The sequence below is a fragment of the Cydia fagiglandana genome, chromosome 6 (genome assembly GCF_963556715.1).
Source record: "Cydia fagiglandana chromosome 6, ilCydFagi1.1, whole genome shotgun sequence".
NCBI classification, from domain to species: Eukaryota; Metazoa; Arthropoda; class Insecta; order Lepidoptera; family Tortricidae; genus Cydia; species Cydia fagiglandana.
This window is the reverse complement of record NC_085937.1, coordinates 14,799,701-14,824,354: the sequence shown is the minus strand read 5'-3', so window position 1 is coordinate 14,824,354 and position 24,654 is coordinate 14,799,701. Positions and strand designations below refer to the sequence as shown.

Here is a 24,654-nt window from a genome sequence, read left to right as displayed (position 1 = left end):
ACTCGCTAAACTGAGCTACTTTTACTATGGGCCCAACCCTAAAATCAAGGATTTTTTTGGCTTTTCCATAGAAAACGTAAAATTTTGGGATTTCGGGGTTGGTGCCATAATAAAAGTAGCTCAGTTTAGCGAGTAGAATAGAGCCCTGGATTTAAAGCCCGATGGTCAGTAACACCCGGTATACTTACAACTTAGCTCGCAATTATCGTCTCTACATAATACGGGTGTAATTTATAGGTACCTACTATCGTAAAATGCAGATTAACTCACGCCCACTTTGCTTTTAGGGTTCCGTCACCAAAGGGTAAAAACGGGACCCTATTACTAAGACTCCACTATCTGTCACCAGGCTGTATCTCATGAACCGTGATAACTAGACAGTTGAAATTTTCACATATGATTCATATGAAGTATTTCTGTTGCCGCGACAGCAACAAATACTAAAAAGTACGGAACCGTCGGTGGGCGACGCGCACTTGTCCGGTTTTTTATGATGTTTGAAAGGTAACTAAAACAATTAGCTAAATAAGTTTCTGTCATAAATTTCATTTTCATTAAAAAAAAAAGTAGGTATTACAACTCCAAAGAACTTATCAAAATGAATGATTCGAGCTAAATCCCTCGAGGGGTACCCATTACAGAGCTCCACTATCCATCTTCTGGATCCATCATCAGATCAGCTCGATGGTACCAAATGATTTCATTGCCATCAGTGCAACAATACACTTGTAAAGTTTCGAATGAAAGTGCTATTTAAAAAAAAAAATAGAAGTTGGTACCTAAAATGATTTGCGCGATTTGTTAGTTTTAGTTTAAAGTAAAGTTACCGGTAATCATGGCAAACATACCTAATTATTTGTTATGCCAACATTTCCTTACCCTGCAGTTTAAGTAGGTTACCATAACATGTTCGTAAATAAATGTAGGTACTTTGTTATTGCATTTCTGCAAATAAGTAAGTAAAGCGACTTATACGTGACGCACGATATACAATTTGAGATCGAAGATCAGTGATATTGCATTTAAGATATTCATATAAAATAATTATCATCACGCACGGTTCTGGAATGTAAGGCATGATTAGTAAATAATTAAATATCCTATAAAGGCTCATTGAAAATTCTATGTCTATTAAGTTTCCCACTAGGAGAAGGTACCTACACCTACCTATATATTCACTACGCGCGGGATAATATGAAATCTTTTACTTTGTTCTAACTTCACAAGTTTTTTATGATGCTTTGTACATATATGTAGTACAGTTAAATTAAAAAAAAAATTTGGCAATTACTGGGATGAACGTTTACATCTTAACGGCCGCGGCGTTCAAATGAAGATAATTAATATATATAAGTACATATTTTTGCAAAAAAACAGGACTATGCTTTCAAGTCCCTTCGCGTTAGATTACACGTTTCTTTGGGTTTATAGCATTTGTATTTTGTGATTTAGGTATTATAATATTTGATCAGACTGTACTGTATAACCTGTAATAACAAGATATAAACTGACATATCATTTATTCATTTAGTTCAATGTCATTATTGCATTGCATCATCCAAAATCTGCCAAGTTAAGGTACAAGGTGTGGTAAATACAGGTGGTGTGTTATGTGATGTGATGTCAACAATATACATAGGTGTGGTATGATTATGTAATAATAAATATAGGTACACATCCTGTAAATCTGGTACCATCATTTAGTAGGTACATTGAAGGGCGGTAAACAAGAATTTACGAAAGAGTGTGTATTATTATACCTAGGGGTATAAAGTTGTTGTGTAACTCTTCGTGCTCAGATAGGCTAATATTGATATCCGATCAAGGGAAAGATTCCAACATAAAACCACGAGCGTAGCGAATGGTTCGAAAAGTGGAATCATGAGCGTTGCGAGGGTTTCAACGCACGACAGTGAAACTACTTTGCTATAGAGTGAAGCAATATTTTCACCACACTACATAAATGTAAAACAAACGAAAACGAAATAACTATAAACGTTACAAATTCAATCCAAAGGAACTCTATTATATACACGGTGGCTAAAAAATAACTGCATTCCTGTCCAGGGAGGTTTTGCTTTGGGAAATGGGACCAACCCTGAATTCACGAAAAAAAATGCACCCTCCCATATGATAGTAAAAGTTGCTCATTATAATCCCAAAAAAGTTTTCCAGGGAAGTCCCTGGCAGCAGGAATGCAGTTAGTTTTTAGCCACCCTGTATTTATCATTCAAAAACATTTTAATATTTAAAAGTCAACTTTACCAGCCAACATGAGGAATCAACTCAAAATTTGCATCAAGTTACTTTTCTACTTTTGTGGATAATAGTTTTTAAATAGAGTCATCGTTTTTAGTTAGACAAAGAATAGTACTTATGTACTTAATAGCTAATCTTAGGTGTATTGATGTATGCATAAAGTAACTATATATGTAGTCTGTGGTGTATTATGGTAAGTATGGAAGGTAGAGGTACTTCTACACTCCATAATGGTAAGAAACCGCGACTTATCAAAATAAATCGCCTTTATGAAGTGTTGTTACGTTACCACAGTTTCCCAACACCATCAATAGGCGCCATGCGCGTTCAATCTCTATATTTCTTATCGAATTTCATACTCACATATACCGCAGCCTACATCACGTCAGTGTGCATAAAAAAAAACGAGGAGTTTTCCATGTGTGCGTGGAAATGTGCTCCGACTTGCGTGAATATTAAGATGTTGTCGGCGAACGCTACTTGCCCGCTCCCTTGGGCTTGCCATGTTGGCTGCCGATGCGCCCCTGGGTTCCTCAGGGATGAGTGGTCGAAGGAGTGCGTTATGGTTATGGATTGTCCAGGTAAAATGTTACAATAAATGTCATATACGAAGAAAAGTGAACAAGGTGTAAATTTTATACCTAGTGTTTGTCTAAAGAATAAAGAATAATATTAAAGGTCTCCAGTGCCCGGCGCTGGAATTGAACCAGCGTCTTCTGCGATCGCGGTAGGTTCCTAAGCCCCTCGGCTATCGGGGCCACTGCTGCATGGATCGAATTTATCTAATGAGGTTGGCCGGTCGAAGTTTTTAGCAGATGGCGCCACCATAGCTTGCCCTGTCAATCCCTAGAATTGTGTCAAATTTTTGTTTTTTTTTAATACCCTGGATGCCAGCCCTTTAAGCCAAAACTCATAGAAAAAGGGGCAAGCTATGATGGCGCCATCTATGCAAACCTTTGACAGTTGCCAACCCCATGGCGCCCCCTGTCAGGTAAAATGTTGTAGTTAAGTACTTAGCCGTAGCTTAAACTAATGTTTAGGGATGCCCCGAATAGTGAATTTGGCCGAATACCGAATATTCGGCGACCGAATATTCGACATGACATGCGACCATTTTGAGTCACGATTATTAATATTATTATGAAAACTATTCGCCAACATTCTATTCGACGTTTGCTAAGATATAGGTTTGCTAAGATAAGGTAACAGAATTAATGAATGTAGTTAGAGTCAATCAAATCAGACCCATGATAAAAATAAAATATTTTGTGATCAACAAATGCACAAAAACGTATTTAACTGCTTTCCCACTTCGTATTTTTGCTTTTCATATTTTTGCTTTTTTTGGTTATTTTTTTGTGTTATTTTTTTAGGTAGGTGCAACAGGTATTCGGTATTCGGCCGAATAGTTAGTCAATGTGTGTAAAAAATGTCCTATAAAAAAATTGTGGGCAACATTCGGCCGAATACCGAATATTCGGCAAAGTGGTCGAATAGGCCGAATACCGAATAGTTGCCGAATATTCGTGGCATATCTCTACTAATGTTCGCGTAGGGCTTGCTAAGAATGCTAAGTTGAGTTTGACACCGTCACATAACTCACATAGCACGGCCAGTGGGTACTTCCGATCGAAGGTACCTATAAATTAGGTAACCCTAATGAGTTATCACTATCAAACTAAATTTAGAAATCCATATAAAATTAAGATTATCTCAATATAATGTACCTACAAAGAATTATAATAATATTTCAAGGAAAACTCAAACTGCCAATGTTCATAACAACTTTGTTATGAAATGTCTCACGTTTTGACCATTGCCAGCATTTTTTCTCACGAACTGTTTGCAATTATGTTTTCATGTTATAATTTACGGAACTATTTGGGTCAATTTATCTTATTTCTCTTCAATATGTTTTTAAGGTTCCGTAGCCGAAGGGTAACAACGGGACCCTATTACTAAGACTCCTCTGTCCGACTGTCCGTCAGTCTATCAACAGGCTGTATCTCATGAACCGTGATAGCTAGACAGTTGAAATTTTACACAGATGATGTAAGTAGTTATTTCTGTTGCTGCTATAACAACAAATGCTGAGAACAATAAAATAAATATTAACTTGGTCGGTTTTTTAATTGACGTCAGTCACATTACAGTCATTTATTAATTTCCGCTACCCAAAGGTTGTCTGGAAGAGATCGCTTTTTAGCGATAAGACCGCCTGTTGTTTACCTCTGCCTGTATTTCTGTTTTCTTTTGTATTGTCTTCTTTTATTGAGGTGTGCAATAAAAAGTATTGTATTGTATTGTATTACATTACCGTACATTACTCACATTACTCCCATTAATGTTTCGTATACCAACTTTATTAAAAGAGATCAAGATGATGATTGGTCAAAATAGGCAAGAATATTTGTTTCATGATTTTAAGACATATTGTGCTCTCAAAGTTTAAAATAAATTAAATTATCATCAATTATTATATTACTTTATTAATCGGTTGGAGAAAACAAAACTGATTTGTGGTAGGTAGACCGCTGGAGTTTATACAATTTACTTTTATAAGTTAGTTAATATAACAAAAATATTATTTGAAAGTAGAGCCATAGATCACATTCTACCAAAAGTAAAAAAAAACTCTACCGCACACTACGTGGGTTTACGTCCTAAATTGAGGGTTTCGCCTCGGAATGAGAGATACTTAATAAGCCGGAAACTTGTACCCTCACCTTCCTAACAAAATACTTAACGATTGTTTGGTGCAACCAAATACAAATATAAAAAAAAACTTAAGTTAAAAATTATAAATAAAAAAATGGCCTAAGTCGTGATTACTTGGCAGGGTGCCAAGGTTAGCCGCATTGCCCCTCAGAATAGCATTGTTGATTCGCTGAGCAAAATATTGGCCAGCCCTCCGCGTGCCCAAAGCCTCATCTATACCTAACCTAAGGCGCTTTGCTAACTAAAATCGATTTTATTGAAAGTAAAAAAAAAGATAAATTCGAAACGAGTGGTGATAAATTAAAACATGACCGAAGGGAGTGTTGTAAATCGACACGAGTTGCGAATCACCTATTCGCACGTGTATCGTACAACGTTAAACATTAGGCACATATGGCCCTTTAAACTTTTGACATACGCACGGAGTGTGAAGTGGACCCTACAATATGTACTGTAAAGAATTTAATAGCTTGACATGATATATTGTCTCTTTATGTAGACAATTAGACTTCGACAATAGACTTAATACTTTTGTACGTGGACTGTAGAGATATGTCACTACTTGGAAAAGTTATCTAGCGTGGTAGACACTTTTGGTGCGTTATTTCATTCGCTACTTTTGATGCTGACTGTACCTACTCTATCTATAAAAAAACCATATTAGAAACGGTTTATGAGATAGAGCCTGCTGACAGACAGACGGGCGGCGGGTTCCGTTTGTCACCCTTCAGTTACAGAACTCTGGTTTATTTAGACGTGAGAATTTGAATCATTAAGGGGCTGTTGCACCAACCACAGTTAAACAGGACTGAACAACGTCACGCAGCAGAAATCTATGAAACTTCCCATACAATAAAATTTAGCGAACGCTTAACCGGTGACAGACTGTTTGGTCATGGTGCAACCGACCCTTAATCTAAATTAAAATAAGCATTAGGTATAAGTTAATTGAGGTCGATCATAGAGATATGATTTTATTGCAATTATTCGTGTTAGATACATAATGTTAAATATGACCCAAAACCGAGTATGCAAAAATAGCGTGTCAACTGATAATGCAAGCTAAGGCATACGGATTCGATTGCAAAATATATAAATATTAGCGTGTAATGAAATGTGATCACAGTATTTGGACATATCGAAAATGCAGGTCGTCATAGCTTGCGTCCTGTCCTTGGCAGTGTCGGGGTTGGCTAAGCCGTTCTACGGCGAGTTCCTCAGGATACCCCGGTCACATCTCGGCTATGGCGGCTACATCTCGCCGTGCGCTGCTGCTGGCGGCTACCATCACGCTGTTCCTGCATACCACGCACAGTCCTACGGGCCCGTCGGCTACGGGCACGCTCATATCGGCGGCTACGGTGGCGGTTATGGAGGACCTCACTATCGAGCGGACGAGATGGAAGAAAATACTAATGAAGAACCCGAAATGATGAGCTTCTCGGAGATGGAACCTTCAGAGAACGCACCTGAAGCGAGGTTCGTGTCGCTTGGTGGGAGTTACGCCGCGCCGCACGCGAGTTCGTATGGCGCTATTGGTGCTGCGTCGCCTGGAGCTGTCGGCGTGTTCCCGGGCGCTCATGTGAGCGGATGCAATGTGCCGCTACTCCTCAGCTGTTCACCATCAATCGTGCCTGGCCGGATTGTGTCCCACGGGTCGTCCTACGGCTCGCACGCCGCCTATGGGTCCTCAGCCATTGCCGGAGCTGGAGTCGGCGCCGGTGCCTACCGCAGTGACTCCGAAGCTCCGCACGACCTGACCCCGTCGGAGCAGCCAGCGGCCGAGCCCCACGCCACCACGGTACACGAAGCCGCCAGCATCACCCCAGCCAGGACTCAGTGAAATTAGCTCTAATTTAATATAGTATCTGTATTAGAATTATTGATTGTTATTTATTTAGATACTTAATAAAATAAATTATTATTTGAGTTTTGTACTAAGTTTGAGTATAATTTACCACATCCCTAAATATGAATAGATACTTAGGTACAGTCACCTGCAATAATATGTTACTTTTCGAAAGCCGCAAAAATATCTGACAGAGCATGTCAGATATTTAGGCTCTACGAAAGATCGTGTCAGATATTTATGCGGCCTTCGTTGTGTAATATATTATTGTGTACATATTCGTACATACATCTTATGTGTGGAAGTCTAGTGGAAGTCTGTTAAAAATGTAGCTGTCACCCCGGCCACAAGAACCAATCGATTTTAACGTCATTCATCAAAATCAGGGTGCCTAGCCAAGATGCAAATCGTTTGCGCCGTAGCGAACGATTTTAATGTCTCTCTGTTGCACTAAATATGGTAGAGTGTTAAACACATTACCGTTTCGTTCGCTACGGCACAAACGGTTTGGATCTTGGCTAGGCCCTCAGGTCATTAGTTTGACGCTAACTACTCTACTGGAATGAATTTAGTTTCTTTTAGAAAGCAGAGAAATAAAATAAATGCTACTTTATTTGATTCGTGGCAATTTCTAATAAGATTTAAAACGGAATGTACCTACATTGTAATGTACTTTGGGCCATACGAGGTTATAGAGCTACAATAGTAACTTAGATTGTTAACCAAGGGATAAAGGCTCCCAGTTCAGTCGAGGTAGTTTGGCGCTCGAACGACCCCAAACGACCCCAAAATATATTTTTCTAGTTTTTATTTTATCTTTTTGTCGGAATATTTCATTTGTGCGGCTATGCCGAGCTTTAAGTGGTGGAAAAATTAAATACAAGTACCTGTACCTACTTATACAATAGCTCTCGTTCGGTCTATCGTGATAGAAGGGTACCTACCTAACTACGGAACCCTACACTGAGCATGGCCCAACATGCTCTTGGCCGGTTTTTATTTTTCTTATCTATGTAATTTTTTAGGTGATACAAGATATAGTAGGCAACTGTACCTACTCATTAATGTGTGCAACTTTTGTAATGAAAGCAACGGGTCTCTATTGTTTCCCAAATAGTTTTAAGTCATAATCTCATAATGTATTGTTTGTCCGAATTTTCTTTAGTCATAATTGGCTTTTCTCAGAAACGCGTAACTTTTCAAGATTGCCATAAAACAAACCTAACCTAACCTAACCTATCTATAGAATAACCTTAGGAAAATCCTGAAAAGTTAAACGGTTTCAATTTTATGACTAACGATAATATGACAAACAATACATTATGACTTAAAACTTTATGGGAAACAAAGGGATCCCGAAAGCAACGCTGAAGTCACAGAAAAAAAGATCAGAAGTTTCATACTTAAGTTCAATTCGACAATTACCTATACGTTCACACGTACCTACATATATCTTCTATCACCTAAACAATGTCACCCAGTATATTAAGTAGGTATATGTCGCTAGAACTATACCTGTCGTGTCTGATATAAGTAACTAGATAAAACCAAGCTTCAAATACGTGCCAAAATTGCTATAAATCCAGTTACACCACTCATTATCTGCGCGATTATTTCCTTAGATCTATAATATAAATAGCCCTTTTAATTTCATCTCACCATTCACTCTCTTGCATCACAATGAAGCTCGCAGTCGTTCTCGCGTTGGTCGTGTCATCTGCCTTCGCTGCACCCACCGATGACTTGATCGTGAAGGAGAGGACGAAAAAATCTCCATCGGGTTCTCCTTACGGCGTTGGTGGCTCTTATGGCGCTTCATACGGCCCTCCCTGCGCTGGGGCAGCCCCTTTAGCGCCAATAGCGCTATACCTGGCTCCTCAAGGCGCCCCCCACTACAGAGAAGAAGAAATGACTGATGAGCATTCTGGACATGCTCGCTCATACGAAGGTCCCAGCTACGGAGCTTCTGCGTCTGCAATTTCGCTGGCACCGGCAGCGGCTGCTGCTCCGGGCGGAGCAGTAGGCTACTTCCCTCATGGAAAGATCGGTCCTTGCGGAGTCCCTCTCCTCCTTAGCTGCTCCCCTAACGTTGTAGCTGGACATCTAGCCAGTCACCACGGGTACGCGGCTCCGGCGTATAAGCAGACGGAGAAGGAAGAAACCACTGAATTGAAGGAGGCAATGGAAAAGTCGTGGTCAGAGGCGCAGAGGGAGGCGAATCTCGGTTCTCATCATCACCACTTGGATGGCCTTCATCTTACCGGTGACCACAAGGCTTTGGGGGAGCACGCTCATGATCACATGTCCGTAATATAATTTTTGTAACGACTAGTTGTCATGGATTTACTCTACCTGCGAATGAATCAAGGTGTAAATGTAATGAGTGAGGTAGCAAAATAACCACTGTGTAATAATTTATTCAATTATTTATTTTTTCTATAAAATAAAATGTGAATTGAAATATTAATACTTTTTCATTGCCCATGCTCTGAAACTTTAAAGTTTACCTATTTATGAAAAGTATTGAAAGTGATACGTTTCGACCCTATAGAATTTTAGTTTTAGTTTCCAAGTATTTTTAAACAGCAAGCCTATTATGGATCGCTTTATCCACATTTATCCACGTGATAAAACAACTGTCACTTTTTAACTCTGCGGGATAGAAAGAGGCGGACACCGTTTTATCACGCTGTCACGTAGACAAATACAACCATCATATCCGTACAGGAGTCACCTTTAAGAGCTTAGCCCTCTGCCGAAAACCTTTCACAGTAGTTGTGCAAACTTGTGTATGGACTGACGTTTATCTGAAATTAATTTAAACGTACAAATACCTTACAGACTAACATATATACCTTTCCATTTTATACTTAAAAACCTAAACACTATTTAGGCGACAAAAACGGCGTAGCTCCGTTGAATCGTCTGGTCTAGAAGAATGAATGTTTAACTCGGGTAAAAAGACTCATTTCATCCCTTGGTTATTCCTATTAAGTATTTATTATTTTTATGGTGATATACTGGTTACGTAAGGATGCACAGTTCGGTTCGGTTCGGTTCATTATTATTTTAGTTTATAACACAAACATTTTATTTAAAAAAAATATTTATTTTATTTATTTATTATTTAAAGAGAAAACCAATTTTATTAAGAATATACAGGGTACATAAATAATCATACAAAAGTAACTTAAATATATCTAAATATTAAAATATTCTAATCTAAAAGGCCTCCGCGGGCTGTACCGGGTGCAAAGGTGCCCATTATACTTGCCGCGTTACCACGTTGGATAGCGATGGCCAACCTTTGCACCAGGTACGAACCCGCGCGAGCGTCAGAGGTCCTCTCCCTGATTCTACCTCCCACCTCCCTTATAAAAGCTATGGCGTCAGACCCCCAACACCCCGTTACCTCGAAGGCGAGTGGCACAAAATAATAATTCGCCTCAAGGTCGGAGTATTTTATGCGTTTTCTTAACGCTGCCAGCTCTGCCGCAGCGCCTGCTGTCTGCACCGTCCGGTTTAGGTGCGAGGCGGCGAAAGTGCTGACGCACGTCGCGTCCCATAGTAGGCACTTTCCTTTCTGCCAGGGCACCAAAGTTAACCCGTCCGGCCGTTTGCCATCGGTGCGACAGAGGCCAGGTGGTTCCAGAACACAAGGTATGTTCGCGGATATTAGGGCCCTCCGGACGATGTCGTTAAGCGCGTGGTGTCTGGGAAATCTCCCTGAACAGCGACAGCAACTCAAAGCGTGATGGCCATTAGCTTCCACCGTGGAGCCGCAGATGCATTTGTGAGGTATACAAACATCGCAGCCCAGGCGGAGAGCTACAGCCACACGCATTGAGTCACTGTCGAGAAGTGTTCCCAGATGAGGGGAAGGCAAAGCCTGTAACCACGCTCCCGCTTCTACCTTTGACACCGACCGGAGTCTTGCCAAATCCACACCCGTAGCAGCACTCAAGAGACGGGCAAGTGTGTTTCTGGCACCCGTATCATCCCAGGCTCTCTGCACTTGCGGAGCCTCAGGCACAGTCGCAGTTGGGTAACGAGCTGACCATATTGCCAGCGCATCGCTAACAAAGGGAATTGTAGCCCTGTCTCCATGGGAATGTAACATTTTAGAGACAAGGTCAATGACCCCATGCGCTGACGCTAGAAAGGCTGGCAGGCCTACGTCCCCTGCGCGCCGTAAACCCAGGCCACCATGACGTACAGGCAGAGAAGCTTGGGTCCACTGGTCATCAGAAAGGGACACATTTAAAATGGTTTATGCTGTATCCTTTAAGGTGTCGTCAAAAGAAGACACCTCATCAGGACACAACCACGTCGGGGTGGTTCTTAAAAGGTACGTTATTTTTGGAACCGCGAAACACATTCTAAGCAGAACAAGGGCGACGTGGGTACCTATATTATTGAGGCGCTCTCGGGCGCGCTGAAGGAGCCGTCTCCTGGTCTTTATTTAAACTGATGATATCGGATATAACGACTTTATTTTTGGCCGACTTCAGAAATCGGAGGAGTTTCTCAATTCGGTTAGTTTAGTTTAGTTCATAGTTAATGTAAAAGAATACAGAAGCAATTACTTATCGTATAGCGATCGTCAGGATACAGATCAAATAATTAAATTACAATTGATATTATAGTTGAAAAGTAGTAAGTAGTAAGCGAGCAAAAAATTTAACTGTAGACTGTACTCCTCATACAGACCAACATTTGTTCAGCAACTTTTAAAAATAACTTGTGATTAGATTTTTAATAGGTACCCTTAAAAGTTTATTCTAAGACGCAATGTATTGCGAATTTTTTTATGTTTAAGGCGTGACGGCGTGAGCGTTACAAGCAACGTCAATCACAATGATATGGCGTGGCGATGGCGTCCATTGAAGATAATATTTATTTTGTATGAAGAATCTTCTTCTCTGTCGTATCGCTCTTGACAGAGCGGTCGTGGTCACGTTGAGGCGTCCGCATCGGTAGTAGAGGCGGACACAGCTCTTCGCACGATCTCCCGCCATCTCTCCTTGTTGGCAGACTGTCTGGCACAGTCAGATACGCGGTTTCCCACTGCGGATTTTATTTGGTCAGTCCAGCGCATAGAAGTCCAGTCCAGCGGTATGAAGAATAGGGATCTCTAAATACTTCATAATTTTTAAAGTTGTTGAAATAAAGTGTCATCGTTTGAGGAGTACAATCTATGTTTTAATTATTTGCTCCGGTTACAGGCCACACCCGGTATAAATATATCACAAAATATTAGTACCTAATGTCAAAATATTCAAATAGCAAATCATACAATAAATGTTTTGTTAAATGTTTGGAATTGTGCTTACGTCAAGACTACGTTAGGCAACAAATGTTTAAAGAATTAAATTTCCGTACCATTTCGTACCTTGTCACAGTGACAATCAATATTGACGACCGGTCTGGCCTAGTGGGTAGTGACCCTGCCTATGAAGCCGATGGTCCCGGGTTCGAATCCCGCTAAGGGCATTTTATTTGTATTGATATTTGTTCCTGAGTCATGGTTGTTTTCTATGTATTTATATACATATTATTTATATCGTTGTCTGAGTACCCACAACACAAGCCTTTTTGAGCTTACCGTGGGGCTTAATCAATTTGTGTAAAAATGTCCTATAATATTTATTTATTTATTTATTATTTATATGAAAGTCACTATGGACCTCATACTATTGTCACTGTGACAAGGTACGGAATGGTACTAAATGTAAATTCCTTGACCGTACTAACTGTTGACGTACCTAGTGAGCCAATGAGACGCTGGCGTAATTACTAAGTTAAGCACAATACTAATGAGATACGAATTAGAAAAATTAGTCTATTTACCCGTATGTACATAAATAAATACATGTAAATTAATTTTCGCCTCAGTAACTTTCATTTTACGTAGTTCCTTTACATTGAACTCCTCGTTCTAATTTTGGTAGGTAGGTATCTAACCTAAAGTAAACCTAAGTAACCGAAAGAATACAATACTGAACCACGAGCGCAGCGAGTGGTCCGAAAAGTGGAATCGTGAGCGTTGCGGGGGTTTCAAGTGAAACAAAAGTTTTCTCCACATCCAACGTGAGAAAAATACTAGGTGTCAATCAGTACAAATCGAATCCAAATGAATGCTATTAAATATATATCGTTCAAAATTATCACTTAAAAGTCAATTTCACCAGTTAACACTCAAATCTTTTTTGAAGATAGACAAGAGTCATCCTGCCTAGGGTTCCATATTTTTCGTTGTGAGGTACAGAACCCTAAAAAATCATTTCCAATCTTCCTAACATAGTCTCGTACATTTAGGTATTTATATGTAGATGTCTTTAGATGGACGGACATGATAGTATTTTTTTTTAACAAATATAAATGTTGAATAAAAACTTATAAACTAAAATTAATAAAAATAAAACCTAAATTACAATAAAAAATCGCCCCTCGGCAAGGTACCGTGGACGCTGGCAGCATTACCTCGCTGAATTGCAATGCTTATGCGTTGTGCGAGGAAGCTGCCAGCCGTCGGTCTACATTAATATAATAAATATATAAAAAAAGCCTTTTATTTCTTGAACATTTTTAAAATTTGTTTATATACCTATTTTATTTATTTTTTAAATAGCTATTCAAGAACCCCGTGTTCACAGGTGAAGGCCTCCTCCAAAGCCCTCCATGTATCTCGATCCTTGGCCACTTGTATCTAATTTGGCCCGGCAATTTTGGTAACATCATCTTGCCATCTCATAGTGGGTCTTACATTAATATATGTCATTAAAAATACATACATAAGCTGAAATATATGTCATTAATAAGTGACTAATCCCTTCAGTGGCACGAGACTTGATGTATAGAGAATAAACATAATTTGATTTGTTCTCTAGCAGCTATATACAGGGTGTTTGGTACATCGTTTGCCAAATTAAAACGGCAGATAGGTTGACTTATTTGATATCTTTCCAGGCCTAGAAATGTTTAATCTTGCGCACTCTTTTTTCAGCTCTATGCCAATTTTTCGTAAATTTCAAATTTTTACTTGAGCAGTAGAAAAAAAAAACCATGGCCAATTTTTTTTCTATGTATAAGTAGATAGCAAATGACTCAACCTATCTGCCGTTTTAATTTGGCAAACGATGTACCAGACACCAGATACAGGGTGATTTCGGGGTCGTGATCCAGAACCACTTTTTCTGACTCTGTAAATGATCCACATTATCAATATTATCATATGGTAGTATTTGATTAAAAGATAATTACTATAATTATTCTTATTTTTCAAGTAAAATTAATGTTATACTAAGTAATTATGGTCACCCTATGACTTTTGACATACGCTGTATGGAAAGCGACAAGACGTCACATTGAGTAGGGTCACCAAATTGTATGCAAAAATGTTTTTTCCTACTTGCCATCTGGAAAATAATCATCATCATTGGTGATAAACAATAATTAACAACATCATTAGGCTCATCTTTGGATTCTGTATGATGTCTGGCTCTTTTGCTCCACGACCCCGAAATCAACCTGTATAGTCTAATTTTTTTAGGTAGGAATGTAAAAGTTTGATTGTTTTAATAGGTATTTCGATGTTTGTTATTCAATCATGCTTAAACAGCTAAACAGCTTATAATTCGGATAAACATATAGAATAAATAATATGCAGCCGTAAATCCCTGAAATGAAATGGGTATCATGACCCTCCTTTTGCGTTGCCGTAGTCGGGTAAAAATATAGGGCAAACATAAAATATGAACAAATCGGGAAAACCGTTGGAACATGAGCTCGCCTCAGTGGCTATCATTGTATAATTTAACTGTTGCTTTTACACAAATGCATATTTGTTTATAATAATAAAACTTTAGCTCTGCTTCCTAAATGTTAGAGAAATATTAAGTTAGACTTGAAATCGTTAACTTTAAACATATATTTCGACAAGGAAAACTAGGTATCTATTTTAAACATATATCAATTTTTGCCTGAAATACGTGATACGGGTTATGTTTCAACGCTATTCTTAGAATGCGGAACGATGACAAGGTTGCGCGGAAGGGCCGCCTCAGCATGTCGCTCACGACTCACCGCACGGGGCACGTACGCTCGCACTCGGGTAGGGGAGGGACGACTAGAGTATTTTAGTATAAAGCCATCAAGAGGCTCATCTCCACATCACACAACGGTAGCACACGATGAAGACATTAGTTGTGCTAGCCGCCCTAACGGCGGTCGCCGTAGCCGGGCCCACATACCGGGACACAGACCTCGACATCACCAAAGAGAAGAGATCACCGACTTTTGGGACCCTTCAACATCACCTGCCGATTCAGCACCACCAACCCTTCGTGCAGCCAATCATACCGCACCACCTGGGTCTGAAGAAACCTTTGATTGTATCACAACCTTACGGACATCACGGCCACATCTACCGTACTGAAGAAGAACAGCTGGAAACTCACTCATCTGAAGCCAAGGAATCGAAGAAAACTTGCATGAAGGAGATGGAGGCGAAGTGTGAAGATGAAATCTCTGCCAGATCTAGTGAAGTTGAGGGCGCCACTAAGGTAGAGGATATTGACGGAAGCGTATCTGATACCGAAGTAGCACAGAGCTTAAAGATGGCCAAGGAAGCTGTTGATACCTTGCAAAAAAAGCTGCAGTTAGCTGAGAAGAATCCTAGAATGACGCAATGGAAACATGGAGAGTCAGAGGCTGATGGTAACATGCACGAGAACGTTGAAACTGCAAAACTTGCTTTGGAGCATATGCAGCGCAACTTCGGCAACTTGGAAGCTATGAACGTACACGCCAGAGCATTTAAGAATTCTGAAGTACATGATGCGAATTTGAAGCTCGAACCAGCATTCAAGAGTTCCATAAACCTGAAGACAGATGAGGAACGATTAGCTCAATGGAAAGATGCCATTGACACTATCCAGAAAAACGTCGAATTAGTCAGAAATATTGAAGATAGTTTCCAGAACACCGCTCAATCTGAGAAGTCTGCTACTCTTGAAAAAAGCTCCAGTCTTAAACACGAGATTAGCGGTGATTTGAAGGAGGGCGCCATCGAACTGAAGAAAGAGAAGAGTTCTGATAACCATATTTCAGATATGAAGACCGTTCAGGATTTGGAAAAACAGTCGTCTGATGTTAAATCAGTCATGCAGGCACGTGAGGATGAAAAATCACAAGCTGAAGACATGAAGATGGCACAGAATATGGAAAAAAAATCGACTGCTGAAAAATCTAGTTGGCAGGCACGCGAGCAGGAAAAGTCTTTGGATTCCAAGAATGAAATGGAAACTTCGGCATCTACACTAAGCGAGTCAAAGACAATCTTGCACAACACAAATGATCAAGTTTTTAGAAGCGAAAGCAGTCAGTCGGAAAAGAATACTCATATGCTGACTGTACCAACCACGAAATCGATGGATATCAAGTCATCTATTTCTCAGCTAAGCCAGCCGAAATCAAACGAAGACGGTGATATGAAACAAGCAAAGCAAGCGCACATTGAAATCGAAATGGATTCTCCTCTAGTTGATACCACCACTTTCATGAAGTCTGCTGAGCATAACAAAGCTGAACAGCACAAACAAATCGAACATTTCAGTTCAACTGGACATTCTTTACACAAAGAAAACGACATGAGCACTCAAGAGCACCAGAAAATGGCAGAGGAACATCACCAAGCTGGACACTCATCTCATATTGGTCATAGTATGAACTCGCAGCAAGCTGAACACTCATCTCATATGGGCCATGGTATGCTCTCGCAACAAGGCGAACACTCATCACATATTGGCGGTCATAGTATAATCTCGCAACAGAAGCAGAAGTTATCGAACCCCGTCATGCACCCCAAAGAAATCAGCTTAGACCAACCTAAAGAGAGCAGACTTTTGGATCAACATAAATCTTCAATCTCCACCGTGAACGGTAAAGAGGCACATGAGATGACGATGAAATCATCTGATCAACTAGCTGGCCAAAGTCAACTATCCGAAGTGATTGCTAAGCCCTCCGAGCTTGTTTCATCTGGACATCATTCAGAGAAGTCACATTCCTCATCTCACGGCAAGTCGGCTGAAGATGCAGCCCTGTTTGCTCCAATCGGAATGAACTCTGACTTCAAAGAAGCTTTAGTTCCGAAGGCATGGAAGGAGGCGCAGGCTAGAGGAGCTTATGGATCTGGCGCAGCAGGATTGAGCAGCTACGGTTCCGGTTACGGCTCTGGATCAGGTGCTGTGGGCGTGTTCCCGAGCGCGCACGTCGGCGGCTGTGCTATCCCACTTCTGTTGAGCTGTTCTCCGAACGTTGTTGCCGGCCACTTGGCCAAGAGCCATTCGTATGCTGCCGCGCCCAGCTACGGAGCTTCAGCGTACAGAAGCAGTGACAACCTCAGTTCGCATTCCAAACGCGACATTACCAAGATCAGCCGTCCAACAAAAATAAACCGGACTCCAACCAACAAGGGCCTACAGCATAAAACAATTTTGGTCACCGATAAGCTTTAAAAAACTTAAAACGAACGTCTCAAGCCGCTATGATGAAACTGACTGTGTAATTTTATTATTTATTTTTTAGGTAAGATAATTACTTATTTATTAACTTATTTATTTTTTGTATTAAACAATTATAGCAAAGCAATCACAAATAGATAATAAACTATTTACAAAAATGTTATTTCGTTATTTTATAATATTTTCCCTAAAACATTATCAGGAATAGATTTGATATCCTTCAGCATGCGCATCATTTGCGATAGGTATTATTTATTTTTGGCGAGTACCTATACATAATTAATCGATAAATAAAATAAAAATAAATTCAATCATAATATAAGAAAAAAAACTGGGCTATTTTAACCTAAAGATAAAAAACTTCACATTGAAAGTTAATTACCTTTTTTGTGTAGGTATTGTGTTACATTACATTGCAATTCAAATATACCTATGCATTGCATTGCAACAGAAATTCAATGGTTGCCTAACACAGTCAAATTAAAGCAACCAGTTAATTTACTTTGCTTTTTTTTATACCACGTCGATAGCAAACAAGCATACAGCCTATACCTATACCTATTAGGTATCTTACTAGTATTTCCAGTTTCCACCAATTGGTTTAGAGCGGTAGCTCTGCCATTGGTTAGTCTGTAATCCCTCTTGGTTCCCCTAGACCAGGTGGCATGCCTAAACGCATTTACACAACGTTAATTAAAAAAGGGAAATAAATAATAAATATAAAAATAGCAACCATATTGCGTATAATGAGCAGTCAAGTTTTTGAAATGCATTGCATCGCAACAATAGTAAGATAAAATACTGGTAACAATGATTACACTTTTCATTATAGCTTTAAGTCTCAGGTGTGCATTTAAAAAATCATTTAGCGGTCTTAGGAATTTGCCAACCAACAATAACATTTACCAAGTAATTTGAGGAAGGTGTCACTTTAAGTAATACGATTAAGTGCGGCCGGGGTGTTACACCGAAGTCAACGAATCGTGTCATAATCAGAACCATGTATTGTGGAATACTTATTTTTTGTGGATACCTCGTACTAGTTAACACTTATCCGGCCCTAGTTTATGACTACTACAATCCGAATACCAGGGATGTAGAAGATATAGAATTTCGTGACAACTACCAGAGTTCTGACTTGCAGAGTCCGTGTTTACGATCTCACAATGGTGATGTGAAGTGTTTCTTTTATAACGAGATTCCAGGAAACATACCCGAGACACCTGATTATTCGTCGATACCAGAGAACCCAATAGAATTATCTGAAAGACAATTGGAGCAAGATTCTATTTATGATGAAAATGGTGATTTGGTAAATCCAGCAGCTACCGAACTTCTGCCCCAGAATCCTAACTACAACGTCTATAACTACGAAAGCTCTCCAATACGTACGTACATACACGGTTTAGTTCCTCAACATTCTTCAGCTTACTACGGAGATATATATCCAGCTGTAAATCCAATGCCTTTTAATCGTCTTACGAGAAGAGCCACAAGTTACGATGAGTTCTTGGCTCAGCTGTCGCATGACGCGCAGATGAACAATATTCTGCCAACAATGTCTTTTGTGAGGACAGCGGGACCTCATTATTACGCATCCTATGGTAACGGTCCAGTCCAGGCTTCTTTCCCTCAGGTTGTTGGGGGCTGTTCAAGGCCACTTCTTTTTGGCTGCTCTCCGGTTATTTACCAAGGAGTTTTGGCACATAAGGGATACGCATACCCCCCAGCAGTACACGTATTAAACCCAACATACAAGAAATCAGTGCAGAATCATAAAGTGATTCGCAATAAAGTTAAACCGGCAGCTGATACAATTAAGAAAGATCATCATGAAGTGAAAGAGCCTGTTTCAGAAGGTTTCATTGCCAATTAGAACAGAAATCCCAAGTGTAATAAGGTGATAATTATGGAAAAATGTTATTGTTAACCAAACCAAGTGATAATTTATAGGTTCTTAATGTGCACGATTAATTTAAAACAAATAAAGTTAATTAAGTATAATTATGTACTTTCACTAAATCGTGACTTTTATTAAAAGAATCCTATCCTGTGTCTTTTTGGTACAGTCGACGTCAAAGATATGTTTACACTTTTGGACCTTACGCCTTCGTAATAAGGCGAAAAAAGTAAACATATCTTTGGCGTCGACTGTACCTAACTTTCCTATTCACGAACATACATAAGATATGGTGGTATAGTGTCTAGCTAACCTGTACCCTTTATTTACTCGTGTTTTTGGTTTTAGAGTATTTAAGTAGATACATTTTGTCGTAATTGCCATATTATATGGCACAATTTAGTCATTGATCATGTTTTTGAAAGGGTTGAAGGCGCAGTAGTACAGTGCCACCCACCTTCATATGCTCAAAATGCCTTTATTACCTATGCTTTATTAATTTTAAATTTTAGTTGCTTGTGTATGAAAACTGACACTACTGCTATTTAAATTTTCAAAACGTAAGATTGGACCTTTCTGAGCGCAGTTATAATAGTCACAAAAGTAGATTTAAATTAAAGCATAATAATAATAAACCATTTTGAGCCTTTAGAAAAAAAGGTTATAAAAACTAGATGGCGCCATTAAATGAGAATATCTAATAACTAAAATTATTTTATTAAAATTTCTTTCCTCCTTCGCTGCGGCAATCCATACTGTCTATCTATACTATTCAGAGCTAACCACAACACAACAAACAACACATGGAGCCGTATTCTGATTTTAATAACAGGTTATAAATTTGATCTGGATTTGTTATTATGGATATATGATCAGCAATTCTCAAAAGTGATCACAATACAAAAATCAGAATATTATTGGACGTTATATTTCTAGAGACGCATGTTAAACTGCACACCGCGGGAGCCCTATTCAGATTTAGCAACATGCTACGGTTTTGGTCTTTATTTACATATGATCTTGAAGATCGCTCAAGCTTATAGGTGCATGCAAAATTTTGTGAAAGTTGTGCATGAGACGCGGCAAACACCAAGACGATCATCAAGGTCGTATCAAAACCAGTTCAAAGCCGTAAGAAGTTGTTAAAAGCTCACTAGCGCCACTGGTAAATAATTGTGATTATTCAAATTTAACGATAGACATTTAAAAAAGGGGACGCTACGTACTGTATTTTATATTTCAGTATCTTTTGAATACATTATAATAGTTATTATGTTGCTGGATTCGTCGATCTATGAACTCAAAACATAAACGGCTGGTTTAACTTTGGACGCATGGATTGTTGAATCCAGTGGCATGCCCGCTCCGTGTATCCGCCAGCTGGCGGACGCCCTCAAGGCTACATTTTTTACCTTGAAAGAGATGTTTTTATAAGGATACCGTAGTTGGTTTCATGTTTTCAAATGTTTCCAGAATACGACACGTGTCCCCCCGGGGAGAGCATGGGCTACTTCATGCAGTGCATGCGGCCTATGAAGACTAGCCGCTTCAACCAATCGCATTGGCAGAACTACCCTGACCCACGGGAATCCACAACGGCTAAAGATTATGAATATTTAATTTGACGTACTCGCTTTTGACGCCGCGCGCGCATCCCTAAAATGACGCTCGGATAGCTATTTTAAGCGTTAAAATTCAATTATAAATAATGATGATAGAGTTCCAAAAGTTATAAGTTTTTTATTGGAAATTTCCTCTTCTTTAAGAATCTTTTTTACTAAGACTCCGCTGTCCGTCCGTCCGTCCGCCCGTCCGTCTATCCTTCTGTCTGTCACCAGGCTGTATCTATTGAACCGTGATAGACAGTTGAAATTTTCACAGATGATGTATTTCTGTTGCCGCTTTAACAACTAATACTAAAAAGTACGGAACCCTCGGTGGGCGAGTCCGACTCGCACTTGTCCGGTTTTTTATTTTATTTCACACTTTTTTTTATTTTTAAATCAATAATCCTCGTGATGATGAGTAGAAATAACGCAATAGTTGATAGTTTTTCGAAAAAAGGTATTGGTATACCCTTTATCTGATACCTGATGCCTAGATTTGGTGTTAAAAGCAGCACTAGTTGAAGCTGCACGGTACCTAACTTAGGTAGTTATACTTATACCGGGTGTGGGCTGTAATATGAGCAAAAAATTTAACTGTAAGCTGTACTCCTAGCTCATACTGACCAACATTTGTTCAGCAACTTTTAAAAATAACTTATGGTTTGATTTTTAATACACTTTAAAGTTTATTCTAAGACGAAATGTATTGCGAATTTTGCTATGTTTAAGGCGTGACAAGCAACGTCAATCACAATGATATGGCGTGGCGATGGCGTCCATTGAAGGTAATATTTATTTTGTATGAAAAATAGGGACTCTAGATACTTCATAATTTTTAAAAGTTGTTGAACAAAAGTGTCATCGTTTGAGGAGTACAATCTATGTTTTAATTATTTGCTCGTGTTACAGGCCACACCCGGTAAAGTACGAGATTTTACTTGTACTTTGTCTATTATTTAATTAAGCAATCCTGTTTATTTATTATCCTTAATAGTGATACAAATAACGGGGCGATTCGGGAAATGTATTAGACATTCACTAGATATGAAATAGTAACGATATGTGACGTTCCACGGCAAAAGGTACCCTATGGCGGTTGGTGCTTACGCTTTTATTAACGCCACACCAATATGATTGCGGCCATAAGGTACCTTTTGTCGTGGAACGTCACATATCGTTACTATTTCATATCTAGTGAATCGGCTCGATTCGGAAAATGAATTAGATTTCTACTAGACTTCAACAAGTTACGATATGGATAATTTAAAGATATTTGTAAGATATTAGATATGTCAAATTTGACGTTTCCGCGATTCTGGAGGTTCTCTTGAACGATTTCGACAAGTTATGACTTAGATAATATCCAAGTCACATCTAGTCGATATCTAATGTAGATCTAGTTGATCTCTAAATCGTCTCTAGATCTTGTGATTATCTCGAAATCCGAATAGGCCTGAATGTCTAATTCATTTCCCGAATTGCGCCGTAATCGGTGGACCATGCCTTTTGTAATAAGATCCACCGATGTACAGTTAGGAGTGTTGCTGTTTGTCCTGTAGTTCCTAGTCCAGTCTGATTGTCAGGATCCCAGGATCAGGAGGAAAAGGCTATTCATGGTGAAAGGGATTCGATTATTTATTTCCGGTCGTATATAACTTATCAATCTTATCATACTTATGTAGATTAGGCACAGTTGTCCATTGTCCATTGGGGAATGGGCGTAATTGTCCCGATCGACTTTTACTAACTGTATATACCTACCTATCAATCCTATCATACTTCTAGTTGATAGGTTGGTAGAAACAGAATTTTAAACTTTTGCCCAGTCTATTAGTTTATTCCCATATACCGGGTGTGGCCTGTAATACGAGCAAAAAATTAAACTGTAGGGCCTACAGTTTAATTTTTACAGTGTAGGCTGTACTCCTCATACTGACCAACATTTCATCAGCAACTTTTAAAAATAACTTGTGGTTTGATTTTTAATACACTTTAAAGTTTATTCTAAGAAGCAATGTATTGCGAATTTTGTTATGTTTAAGGCGTGACAAGCAACGTCAATCATAATGATGTGGCGTGGCGAAGGCGTCCATTGAAGATAATATTTATTTTTATGAAAAATAGGGAGTCTATATCAAAGAATATAATACTCACTAGAAGGTCTATATACTTCATAATTTTTTTAAAGTTGTTTAACTAAAGTATCACCGTTTGAGGAGTACCAATCTATGTTTTAATTATTTGCTCATGTTACAGGCCACACCCGGTATTTATGATTTGCGTATTATTTTTTATTATTTACTAGATCAGAAAAAAAATAACAAATTAATCCGATCAAACCGATCTTCAGGAAATGAAACGATAGCCTTACTCAGCTAAAATTTAAAATTATTATACAATACATGTCAATTCATCTCTAATCGTATGTAAGTATTTTGCAAGTTTTGCAACGATAAGAATTGAAAGGAAAATAAAAATTGAGTAATATTTCTAGTAAATCGGTTATTCTGTACTTAGGTACGAGTACGTTCGTGAGGTGTGTGCGTCAATGACATTCGATATTTACTTTGGATCGTACGATCGATCAGTTTACACTTAGGTATTCAGTTTAAACGTAGATAATCAGAAATTTGAAAAAACTAGATCTACATTTTTTAGGTAATATTCCCCATTTAATAACTGTAAATATTTGTCCGTCCGTTTGAGAGTTACGATGCCGCAGACAGAAACACAGACAGACATTGGCTTCACATGTATAACATAGGTACAGTCGAGTGCATAAATATGTATACATTTCTTCACCTTATACCCATTGAAATAGGGTGAAAAAATATATACCTACATATTTATGGACTCAATTGTACATATCCCTTAATTTTGTGCCGGGGATTAAATAATAAATAAACAGCAGGATACATATTTTTGAGATTTTAACCTTTAATACTCGTACGATAATGAATCTAGTTTGTAATGAATGGTATACAATTTAAATACATTTATTTTATGGTATATGATATGGTTGCCGCTCCCGTATTGGCTTATACAGCCATGAAAAACGTTGTCGCCATGCCTGACACTGTTTATATAGTCTGCAATAGACTGAAAGGCCTATGATGATGATGATATGGTACAAAGGGTACTTCAATTTTATAGGTATATATGTGTATGTGTAATTGTAGATATGATTAGGTATTCATGATAAAATATAATCTAAACAAGTGGCACGAGGCTACACTATGTGTTGGATGATTACTATTTAAAACTATAATTGAAACTTAAATGTACTTAAACAATGTCTATTACAATGCTCATGCTTTCGACGTGTCAAGTAGTATATGTGTGTGTTTTTTACAGACTGACTAGTGATTGGCCCTAATCTGATCTTACTTGTTATAGAGTTATGATATCACAGGATCAATTTCGCTAGTTTGGATTTTGGAACAGCCTATTCATTCTTTCTTTAAAGACACATAAAACCTAAGTTTGAGTAGGTACCTACCTAAATAGTTACCTATTTATTTTACAAGGAGGTAAATTTGTTGCTTAACTCACCGTGCTAATTTTGAATACCCGAGCAAGTAAAAAATTGGAAAAGTGGAATGTTGAGCGTTGCGTGGGTTTCAACGCACGAGGGTTTATCAAAATTTGCTGCCGAATGAAGCATAATTTTTTTCATAACACAAACGCAAGGTAAATACAATCGAACGTTATTAGATATTTATCATCCAAAATCATTACTTATATTACAAAAGTCAATTCAAGCCAGCCAACATAAGGTGAAGGTGGTGAATATGT

At 38.7% G+C, this 24,654-nt stretch overlaps 3 protein-coding genes across 3 annotated transcripts; all 3 read left to right on the top strand.

Annotated features, from left to right (window-relative positions):
• Window positions 1-2,565: 2,565 nt before the first annotated feature.
• On the top strand, window positions 2,566-20,939 carry LOC134665333 (uncharacterized). The gene is made up of 2 exons (XM_063522264.1): window positions 2,566-2,840; window positions 20,726-20,939. The coding sequence occupies exons 1-2, from the start codon at window positions 2,579-2,581 to the stop codon at window positions 20,875-20,877; spliced, it is 414 nt and encodes a 137-aa protein (XP_063378334.1). The 5' UTR covers window positions 2,566-2,578; the 3' UTR covers window positions 20,878-20,939.
• LOC134665285 (shematrin-like protein 3) lies at window positions 6,087-6,918 on the top strand. The gene has a single exon (XM_063522185.1). The coding sequence runs from the start codon at window positions 6,122-6,124 to the stop codon at window positions 6,818-6,820; it is 699 nt and encodes a 232-aa protein (XP_063378255.1). The 5' UTR covers window positions 6,087-6,121; the 3' UTR covers window positions 6,821-6,918.
• Window positions 14,990-17,515, top strand: LOC134665305 (uncharacterized). Its single transcript, XM_063522220.1, has one exon. The coding sequence runs from the start codon at window positions 15,019-15,021 to the stop codon at window positions 17,344-17,346; it is 2,328 nt and encodes a 775-aa protein (XP_063378290.1). The 5' UTR covers window positions 14,990-15,018; the 3' UTR covers window positions 17,347-17,515.
• Window positions 20,940-24,654: the final 3,715 nt, after the last annotated feature.